Raw genomic sequence first — 12232 nt, forward strand, 5'->3', positions numbered from 1 at the left:
TAGATTTGCCAGTTTTAGTCAACATATCTATTGGAATGCATAAAAAAAATTATGAAATTAATTATTTATGGCAGAAATGTGGAATGTGTTTATTTGGTGTTTAATATGCCAAACATGGATGCTATACTTAATATTACTTTATTAAATTACATTTTATGAACATGCAATGAACAACCCAATCAACATCCTATCAACATTAATTACAGCTTTATATCTTAATGGTGTGAGGTTTTATCGATGACATAGCATGTAAGTGGGTGTATCGATGACATTTTTAGTTAGATTTTAAAATGACTGGCCTTACATGTATTCATTGTTTATTTGTATTCTTCTACCACAATATTTAACATGCAATAATATTTATTGTATTAATTAAAAATATTATATTTATATTATATTGTCCAGGGTGTTCAATAAGTGCATGAATGTTTATTGTAAATGATGGATATTTTAATTATTCTAAATGACCCACTATTATATTAATTATAGCTATTTATATGTCACATAGAGTCATTATAATATTAATGGAAATAAATAACTTTAAATGTAAACATCTTCACCACTTGGTACATTTTATTAAAATACTATTTTACTATTAAGTTGATGATAGGGAATAGTCTTTTGCAAAAATTTAGTATGTCAAATTACATAATTCTTTATTTTAACTTAAAAATGTGCAGCTGTAATGTTTGTTTTCTGATAGAGTTTTGAAAATATTTCCACTTGAGCATAATATTTAAATTGTGCATATTTTTATCATCAGTTTCAGCTTTGTCATAGTTGTCTCATTATATATATATTTTTTTTTTAGTTATTTTTTATATTCATTGATTAGGTTCTATTTTACAAAATAAGATGGCAAGCATATGGTAAGTTATTATAATATTAATTACAATATTAAATTAAATATTAGATTAATACAATATTGTGATTTTTTTAATGACTGTGTAACTTTCAGACAACACTTAAATAATGTAATTTGTTGTGAGTTACTGAAACAATTGTTCTTTTAATAAGGTTCCTACTAGTTGTCCGCATTTAGCCGGTATTAGAATATTTTCAGAATAAATACAAAGTAAAGAATAAATGTGTATTTATCTTTAAAGGTTTCAAAGTTTGCTTGTTCTACAGGGCTAGTGCTCTTTTTATTTTTCAGTGTTTTATGTTTCTAATCTTTTATGTTTCAATGGGATCATTATAAACTATGGTACAAAAGTCAGTGTTGTTTTAATGTCATCTCTGTGTGAAGGTGATACACTGGTCTCAGTTTCAGAATGAAACTTAAATATTTTAATTTACTGCTTTTAGCTATGGTTCTAAAATAGATTTGTTTTTCAATCGGGAGCATTTCATTCTTAATATTTTTTGAAGAAGGAATATAGATGTTTTTGTGAACCCCTCAGGACTTCCCAAGTTGACCTCCCTAAACCTCTTCTTAGGGTTTTCCTCTTTAAGGTTACCCCGATTTTTACTCAATATCTATATATCACTTAAAAAGATTGCATGTTAGTATATTTACATAGTTAGTATATTTTGTTTGTATTTTAAAATTCAAGTTGACTTCAGTGATTAGAAGCACCCTCTGTAGGTATTAAGCTGGACTAACACACAGATTAAACAAGAGAAGTAGGAGAGCCTGTGAGCAATTATTACTATGAATATTTTTTTTAATAAAAAAGTGTTTTTGGAAAAGGATAAAGGAAGCAATATGAAGAATTGGTGTTGTCTGTTATATTCTATAGTATGGATTTTTGGGACAGCAGCAGCCTTGTTCCTAGGCTTTTAAAGAGCCAAGACTTTCTCAATTCAAACTGATTGATGCTAGTATGACTTTGACAGTAGATAAAGTGAGATTGATACGAACGTTTTGCTGTATATTACAATGTATTTTTTAGATTTTCTTGTTTATCGATGAATAATGGAAATTTTTAGTTTGCTGTGCACACTGTTACACTTGGGATGGTTGGCTTTATAACATTATTCTAAACTAATCTTGCAACTGCTTAATCTTCACATAAATTGACTAAATGACAACGAGTCATAAAATCAAACTAATAGTTCTATTTATCAACAGGTGAAAAGCCTTACTGCTGGAAAAAATAGTGATCCTCATCGCATCGTGCCCACCCATCAAATGGGTTACCGCTAACACGGTGTGTTAAGTGTTACCGGAGAAGGTGCCCCCATGCGTGTGCATGGCTAGAACAGATCTAACGATTATCATGGTGGTATTTGTACTGCCACGTCGCCTGTCCTGGCAACACTATCTCAGGATTATGTTACCAGAACAAAAGCATTAATGAAATTACTTTATTTTTAGAATAAAGCATTAGTTATGCCATACTGGCCAAATAAAATGAATTTAAATGCTTAAATAAATACAATCATTAATGTATAAAAAAAAAACACTGCTTCAGTAATATTTTTTCATAAACGAAGGCTAAAAATAATTTTTTTAGTGCCAATTACTTTATTATGATACTTTTTTATCATGATGGGGGAAATATTCATAATTAGATCCCTAATTCGTGTAAATATAATACAAATATAATACATTTAGCAGAAGCCTTATCAAATTGGGCTGTGGGGAGCGCTGCATTTTCTATTGATACATTTTCTATAATAATTTATTATAAAAAAAATAAAATAATAATAGTTATTTAGTTCACTGATAAATCTCGCGAGGCCTTTCTAGCTATGAGATGCCCTGCAGAATATAACAATATGTTTCTGGCAGCTAGTGGTTGGAATAGGGCAACGTTGTGCAGATCCCTAGAGAGATTTGCAGACGGATCATCTGCAAATTATTACTGCAAAAAAAGTGAATAGAGTGAACTATGACGTTCTCGGCGTTATAGTTATATAGGAAGATCGATTCAGTTCCTATAATAAAATATGCAAATACAAATTAATGGGTGATTTTAAAGCTAATAAATGATCATAATAATAATTAATAATAATACATCTCTGTCTTGCTGTACAAGTGTGATAACAGGGAGTTTTACAGACTCAGGGTGAATAGTAAAAGGGAATGGACAGGAGACAACCAAAGAAGGCAGCCTAATCACACAACTATTTACTAGGAGATGCGATGCACTTGTTATACTTGTTTCTAACGGGTGTTAAAAGCAGAACAAAGTGTCTGCTACACCTTAATTATTAGCACACAGGGCCTGATACGCAGGAGAAAAATGATTGCCATAAATTTCTGACCTTAGGTGCGTATATTGAACTGCACCGAAGCTAAGTAAAACTCTGTTGTATTAGTGAATTGTTCTGTAACACAAATGTATCTGTTTTGAACCAAGCTAGGATGGTAAAGAGGAGAGGTATACAAGTATCTATACATCCAAAATGAACCCTATCTCTCAGGGTACATTAATGTAAAAAAATTCCTTTACTGGTGCACCTAAAAGTATTAGACAAAAGAAAAAAAAGGTGTCTCAAAGGGGCACTCAAGGATATATATAAGAAATTAAAAGATATATACTTTATTACAGCAGTTTAAAATATTGAATCAGTCTAATTAGGAAACGTTTGCGAAAATTTAAAACAAAGGGAGTGATATCAGCAATCGTGATTCTAAAAATTGCAGATAAACCGCAATAGCTCTGTTGTCTAGAGCGTATAATAACAATTCCTATAATCCGGCTATGTTAGTCCTTATTATGGTAGTAGGGATATAACTCATACAGATAGTATTGTGTGATAATAAACACGATGCTACAGCATCCAGTAAATTAATTAAGTTAAATACTAGGAATAGTTCCACTGTCATATACGGGTCGTTAGATAAAATATCCTGATCTCTGGCTGTCATACATAAAGCAAGAGAGGATAAATTAAAATCAATGCTGTGCTCCGTCCCAGAAGACAGGGAAACGAGTGTACATAAGGAATCTCTATGGTTTTTTTTGCACGCGGTTGAACAACTTTTCTGCGTAAAGCCAGCAACCAGGTGAGCTCGAAATCCTCCCAGCTTTTCCATCTCAATGTGCAAAATGTTGTACCCTTGTTGACAATCCCATTGTCACATGTAAAAAAAAAATATGCCTGTTGTTCAAAATCTCGCGCAATTGTGCAAAACGCCATTTGCACCCCGGGAGCCGTACGTCTACACTTTCATAAAGGATTTTTGTTGACTTTTATCAACACATAAACTGAATTGTTACCAACAATTTATGCTCCACATGACTTTTTATTAGATTTGTATGTATATGCCGGAGACATGAGTTTTAAAATGTGTTTTTTATATTTTTACTTTTAAGTTCTGCTTAAAGTGCTATTTTCTCCAAAAATAAAGCAACTGGTAGATCAGTTTTTCATGCACTTATCCCTGATTAAGTAATCAGGGATAAGTGCTCGAAAAACTGATCTACCAGTTGCTTTTTTTTGGAGAAAATAGCTTAAAGCAGTTTCCCTATTTAACAAACTAACATATAACATACACTGTATATATAAATATAATGTCACTACCTTGTCTGATGAGGTGTAACAAGATTAGGAATTTTAAGAAAAATAAAAGACAGAAAGTTATAAAACCAACATGAAGATCGAACGCTTTTATTTTAGTTTAAAAGAGGTTGTTGTTCCAAACAAGTCAGTAACTTTGATTTATATAGAGGCACAATTGATACCACAATCTTCCTGCCTCCGTCTGGCAGGTGACCCCTATCGCTATTCTGTACCGCTGTTAATTTTAAAATGCTCGGATTGGCCGAATGTGGTCTTAGCCCCTCCCACTTCAATCTTGCTACCTATGGACCCACAATTGTTATCTGAACTGAAATATTTTTATTTTTTTTAACCAATCTAATATTCTGATTGGCCAGATTATCCTGGCCACGCCCACTTAATCTCTCGCTTGGTGGTGTGTACCCAGTTTTGAATAAACAAAGACAACATTTAGTACATTGCATCTTCTCAGCAAGCTGGGCAGCCAGTGGCATATCAAACTATTGCATGGGCAATGTCAGCGAAGCCATGTTGGAGCGTGTTAGATGGGAGGTATGGAGCAGACGTGGACGAAACTGCTGAGCTCACCCGAGAAGTTGCATTGTACAAACCGAAAGCGATAATTAGACACGTTAGTGATCATTGGCCAATCCACCCAGCTGCTGCTCTCGTGTGGGTCCCTAACACATCCGTGTTGTGTCCTCTGTTGCCTTTAATTCTAGTTATTTGCGTTTATTGTGTTCTTATTAGATTTGCAAAGCTCCAGGCTATTGGCTTTTATTGATTGATTTACACGTAGGAGATTTGGCCTATGGTAAAGCATGTGATATGGATCTAGTACAACGGTTTGTCTAGCGAGAGACACTTTAGATGCTTAAGCATTATGTTGTCATGTTACGATGAGAAGAGAGATATGTTTTAACATATAGAAAAATCTACATACATGTAACGTTCTGGGGAAAGGTTTAACTGGTTATCACAAAAAAGAAAAAGTCAATTCGATGTTCCTATACTGACCTTTGATTCCTTCTCTTCCAGCAAGGTCTCCAACTTCTTCTGGGCCGCCCGGCCCTCGTGGTCATCGCTCACGATGAGGATGACGTGATTCCAGCCAAACAGGCGCATCATGTCAAACCAGACTAGCGCCTGGTGGGAGTACGGCGGAACCGTGCGCAGGAACGACAGGTGGATGCTCTGGAAAGAAGATGGTAAACGTTGGGCCTCATTCACAAACGAGGAGGAAAGAAAGACGTCATGGCCTTCTTGTGCCAGAGGCGGACACAGCAACCAATCAGATTCCAGCCGTCATTTATCCAGTACATTTGAGAAAATGATAGCTGGAATCCGATTGGCTGCTATAGGCAATGCCCCCACTACTCTTTTTTAGAAGGTTTGATACATCCTCCCCTTAGCCTTTTGCGGCACAGTGAAAATTGTCAAGCCATAGACACTGATGCGGCAAAGCTACTGCGATAACTGTTGTTGCTGCTACACTACTGTGATAATTGTTGCTGTCACACTACTGTGATAACTGTTGCTGCTCCACTACTGTGATAACTGTTGCTGTCACACTACTGTGATAACTGTTGCTGCTCCACTACTGTGATAACTGTTGCTGTCACACTACTGTGATAACTGTTGCTGCTCCACTACTGTGATAACTGTTGCTGTCACACTACTGTGATAACTGTTGCTGCTCCAATACTGTGATAATTGTTGCTGTTCCACTACTGTGATAACTGTTGCTGTCACACTACTGTGATAACTGTTGCTGCTCCACTACTGTGATAACTGTTGCTGCTCCACTACTGTGATAATTGTTTCTGTTACACTACTGTGATAACTGTTGCTGTTACACTACTGTGATAACTGTTGCTGCTCCACTACTGTGATAACTGTTGCTGCTCCACTACTGTGATAACTGTTGCTGTTACACTACTGTGATAACTGTTGCTGCTCCAATACTTGGGGACAGTTATTGAAACAACGTAACAGTAAAATTGAAAAGTATTATGCAAAATGTATCCACACAAAAGAGATAACCAGGCCTTCTTAAATCTATGGTCAACGTGAAGCAAATATAAATGATACACAATAGATGCAGAAGCACTATATATATATATTACAGTTTTCACACCTTTAGTAAAAATTAAAACCTGTCCGTAGCATTTGGCGCTGATGAAAACATTTCCCAAGTGGTGCCACAGTCTGATTTGGGGCTGAGGGTTCCTCATTGTGGTTTAGATTGTGTGTATAGAAATTGGAGAGTATACAAATACACAGAGATGTGTGTTGTTAGATGTTGGCACACACAGCTCTTTACCTATGTCCCCCCTAAGTTGAAAATGGAAGAGTCAAGAGCTTAAAGTACAGGGTAACCCTTGCATTGAGAATCTGCTGTTCAGTGCAATCCGATGGCAATAAAAAAAAAACACACCAAATGCTTATCTTCTGCCCCCACCCCTGGGATCCACGGATCCAGGAGGAATGGGAAGAGGGGCTGCCTTGAACCATCAGAGCCATTGGGGACTATGGGAGGTAAGAATTCCTTTATTTCCCATTAAACTCCGCCTAGAACTTCATATTTTAGTTTTGGGTGGAGTTATCCTATAATTGCCCAATTCTCCAATGTACAGATGAGTACATTCAATACATTCAATCATATAAGACCTCAGCTTGAACTACAATTTACCGTAATGGTGGTCTATCTACTGAGTGACCGATGCCCAGGATCTGTGCCAACACGCACGTGGTGGGTCTACCTGCAATGGGCGTGAAAGAGTTAATTGTCTGTACAAGGGGTGTGGCTAGTGGACAGGTTGGGTTTCGGGTTTGATAGACTGTCTACAAGTGGTCGATTTACTACTGCTCACCAAAAGGGGGCGTGGCCCAATCCATACACCGAAAATTAGCTATAACCAATTCAATTAAAAAGCGATTGAAGAATTCTGATTATTGCTGATCACATTCATAAATCAAATCATTGGTTTTACTTAGATTCAATTACGCTCGGATTTAGATCATTACTACCGCAGATTACCACCCCAGGGGGTGTAGGTTTCCGTTAAACCACAGATCATTACATCCTGTGTGCAGGATATAATATAATATCAGGATATACAATAATATCTTTTGTTTTTTGGAGGTCACTTGCAGCTGCCATTGACGTTACACATATATCATGCACATATCAATGTATAGTGGATATACCTTATCGGAATATATAGACATCCTGGTTGTGAGTCCGATGACCGGTATCCGGTAGAATCCGGCTGTGTATGAGACTGGGGTCGGTGTCAGGTGATCTGTTGGGGCTGGAGGGTGACTGACCAATATTGCATAAACCTGGAAATGGAAAAATCTAGAGTTAAAGACAAGAAAAATACAATAGTTGCAAATAAAAGTATCACGGTGTGCATGTAATAACATTGTATATAAACTGAGCAGAGGCCACATTCGCTCACCGTTATTGTAGTGGGTGGAGCTAATATGCAAATTAGAGAGTATGCAAATTAGAGTGGGGCCCAACGGAGGACACATAATGCGCGCAGAACGTACATAGCGGAAAGAACGCAGGTGCAGAAAACGTATTTACATGGATATGTTGATTCGGACACATATGGAGCCCGATTCATTAAGGAATGTAAATGGCGATGCATGACGGATTTTGCATAAAATTGCTATGCTCATGCCCACAGCCATATACACCAGTGAACACAGCAACATCCAATTCATCTCTTATTAATAACAAAAAATGTTTTTTGTTTTTTTTTAAATGTTTGGACATTAATGATTATATTATTCCCTCCCTCGCACAGTAAGACTCTCCTCTAGTCTTCAAGCTTTCCAGCTTTCTCTGAAAACCCACCTCTTGAGGCAAGCTTATAATATTCCTCAACCTCCCTCTTAATCTCCCTAGATTACCCTATTACCACCCACTACACAGCTAACACAAAACAACAACTCTCTGACCAACATAATTGTGTGACTGATCACAAAGCCCATTAAATACTTTGTAACCTTTGCATTCTAGCTGGTCCAATATGCAATATGATGTAGCACTTACCCTTGTGTATCAAACTATTGTCCCATAGATTGTAAGCTTGTGAGCAGGGTTCTCTTACCTCTCTGTCTGTATGTATTATCCAGTATTGTTTTATTACTGTTTGTTCACAATTGTAAAGCGCTACGGAATCTGCTGGCGCTATATAAATAAATGTTGATGATGATGATGATTAACAGGTGACAATCACTGAATACTTTTATTTTTTTGTCTGTGCGTTCTTTTGGGACGTTATATCCCACATGTATTGGACCCTGCAGCGTCTGTTAGAGCAGGGAGGACCTAGACCTGTATTCAACGAGAGACGTTTCTTCCAGTCCCCTCTTTGCTGAATACGGACGAGCGGAAACCTGATTTACGCGCCTTGGTGAATCAGGCCCAAAAATCAAATGTGAATCTTTGCTGCAGCTTAACAAATGGAAACGTCAATAACATAATGTGATTACTCAGCCGGAGGGGGTCAGTACCCAATCAGCCAATCAGAAACTAGATAGTAATGCATAGAGAGGTGTCTAGGATAAATATCATACATTTATTATATTGGTGCTTACACTTAAGAGGATGGAAAAAAGTTAAAACAATTAATAGACAGATGGACATTTAAAGATTTGACAGTATTACCATTGCAGCAGAGATTCTAAGGGCTAGATTTACTAAACTGCGGGTTTGAAAAAGTGGAGATGTTGCCTATAGCAACCAATCAGATTTTAGTTGTCATTTATTTAGTGCACTCTGTTCAATACAATTTTTACCCTTACTTCTTACTTTCTAGGCTTTGGAAGTTACACATGTATTGAAAAGGAGTCTTTAAAAGGCAAACTGAAATAATATTTGCTGAGAATATATAGCTAGGCGGACATAAGACAATATAACTCATAAGCTGACGTAGGGACTGTATGTGATAATAGTACAATGTCATGGGATAGAATTATTGTAACTTCTAAACAGAACAGTGGAAGTGTTGCCCATAGCAACCAATCAGATTCTAGCTGTCGTGTTCTAGAATGTACTGGATAATTGATAGCTAGAATCTGAATGGTTGCTATGGGCAACACCTCCACTTTTCCTCTTTAGAGGGTTAGTAAATCTATTCTATGGCATTTTACATGCTCTCGTTGTTGTACAACATACAGCACAGTAACCGTGATAGGGTTGAGCTGATCACACATACATAATATGGACAGATACTGAGAATAACATCTAGTATACAGACATTTTACTGGCTTTTCAGTTTACAGCGATTAAGCAGGACAGGTCAAAGACACCTGAGAAGCGGAAGATACTATAAATAACATGCGCAAAATATTTTAAAAAATGAATATATCTAATGAAAATTTCAATCATGGCAAAAACACAGGAGAAAAGGGGGTTCATTAGCATTTAGGGACCAAACGGGCACAGCAGCCAATCAGCAGTGAGTGCACATTGTGTCTGTCTAGTGCAAGGAAGACTGTGATTGGTTGGTCTCATTGATTGCTACGGTTTAGTGTTATTATTGAACTTAAATACAGTGTTAGAAAATGCACCTAACTCAAATGACTGAAATGATGAGAGAAGTGGCACTGTGCATCTGTCCATGGATACTGAAAATATACAAGAGCTGAGAATTTCATCCAGCATAGAGAATAAGAGAAGTGGTACTGTGCATCTCTCCATGTATACTGAATATGAACAAGAGCTGAGAATTTCACCCAGCATAGAGAATAAGAGAAGTGGTACTGTGCATCTCTCTATGTATACTGATAATACACAAGAGCTGAGAATTTCATCCAGCATAGAGAATAAGAGAAGTGGCACTGTGCATCTCTCCATGTATACTGAAAACACACAAGAGCTGAGAATTATATCCAGCATAGAGAATAAGAGAAGTATGACTGGGTCATTTGCAAAAGAAAACAGCTCTGTGGGAAAAAATGTCATTTGTTCACTAAATAAACAACTAACAACAATTTGAATTATTAAAAGCATAGGGACAAAAAAAATTAGATATTTGTCACTAATTCTATGATTTACTCCTGACCAGAATGAATTTCACAGACTGCTATATAAGGAATCCTACAGACACTGATTTTTCTTGGCAATGGTTAATATTTGACCAGATCCCTATATACCAATACACTCAGGACTTCCAGCCCCCTGACACTGACACTACTTAATGACATTTCATTCACCACATACACTTAATGCTCAGTAATGTCCTTCGGAGACCTATTACACAAACTGTAATGGACACAGGGGAATGTGGAAATTAGAACGATAACAGGATGGTTGTAGCTCACCCGGGTCATTAATCAACAGTGCGATACCAACTGTCAGCAAATTTACTGACGATTAATTACAAAGATTACTTTGACACCATTCAGAAAATAAATATAGAGGTCAGTAAATAGATAAGTACCTCCTCACCCTGCAGAACACACTGACATAACTTCTTGTGCAGTCATAATATTTGGATCCCTTTGGTGCACAATATTTACTAAATCCTGTCTGTGGCAGATGGGGAAGAATTGCAGAGAAAAATCCTTGAAAAACTCTGCACTCACCTGGATTTTTTTTCAGTCCCAATATTCATGCAGTAAATTAGTCAGAAAGGGGTCAGAGTATTGATCGTCCGTTATAGTGACTAAAAAGGGGGCGGAGCCAGACAACTTAGAACGTGCTCCGACAACCACACTGCAAAATGCAACATCAGAGTCATCCGACAACCACTGTAGGGCCACCCCACGCGTGAAAGTATTTAATACACTGGTGGAGAAGTGCCTACAAAGTTATCCCATTGAAAATATCGGCTGACAACCTTCTTCAAGCACCGATTATTAAAAGTGAATAAAATGCTTTTCTGCCCCCCTCCCCATAACAGGAAACGCCACTCCCATTAAATGTACCCCCTCTGTCCTTTTATCACATTTGAATAATCGCAAACCACAAACAAAATCTCAGTTTTGCATGTTGATGAACAACTAGAGTCATACACCGAACCGGCCCCCAATCAAAGAGAGCATCTATCCGCCCATTAGAAGACGCTATATTGTACACCCCCGAAGATGCTACATTGTGCACCCTAGAAGTTGCTTTTTTGTGCACCCCAGAGGATGCTATATTGTGCACCCCAGAAGATGCTATATTGTGCACCCCAGAAGATGCTATATTGTGCACCCCAGAGGATACTATATTGTGCACCCCAGAGGATGCAATATTGTGCACCCCAGAAGATGCTATATTGTGCACCCCAGAAGATGCTATATTGTGCACCCCAGAGGATACTATATTGTGCACCCCAGAGGATGCAATATTGTGCACCCCAGAAGATGCTATATTGTGCACCCCAGAAGATGCTATATTGTGCACCCCAGAGGATACTATATTGTGCACCCCAGAAGATGCTATATTGTACACCCAAGAGGATGCTATATTGTGCACCCCAGAGGATGCTATATTGTGCACCCCAGAAGATGCTATATTGTACACCCCAGAGGATACTATATTGTGCACCCCAGAGGATACTATATTGTGCACCCCAGAAGATGCTATATTGTGCACCCCAGAGGATGCTATATTGTGCACCCCAGAAGATGCTATATTGTGCACCCCAGAAGATGTTATATTGTGCACCCCAGAGGATGCTATATTGTGCACCCCAGAAGATGCTATATTGTACACCCCAGAAGATGTTATATTGTGCACCCCAGAGGATGCTATATTGTGCACCCCAGA

At 37.4% G+C, this 12232-nt stretch overlaps 1 protein-coding gene across 10 annotated transcripts in view; it reads right to left on the minus strand.

The window, feature by feature from the left end:
• GRIN1 (glutamate ionotropic receptor NMDA type subunit 1) overlaps positions 1–12232 on the minus strand; it is a 66699-nt gene that overhangs the window by 50096 nt on the left and 4371 nt on the right. For all 10 annotated transcript variants that reach the window (XM_075185485.1, XM_075185483.1, XM_075185484.1 and 7 more), the window contains exons 2-3: positions 7666–7800; positions 5473–5649 (exon numbers count right to left, since the gene is read on the minus strand). In XM_075185485.1, the coding sequence (XP_075041586.1) occupies positions 5473–5649; positions 7666–7800 (312 nt within the window). The remainder of the gene's footprint in view (positions 1–5472; positions 5650–7665; positions 7801–12232) is intronic.

Source organism: Mixophyes fleayi, chromosome 9 (genome assembly GCF_038048845.1).
Source record: "Mixophyes fleayi isolate aMixFle1 chromosome 9, aMixFle1.hap1, whole genome shotgun sequence".
NCBI lineage: Eukaryota > Metazoa > Chordata > Amphibia > Anura > Limnodynastidae > Mixophyes > Mixophyes fleayi.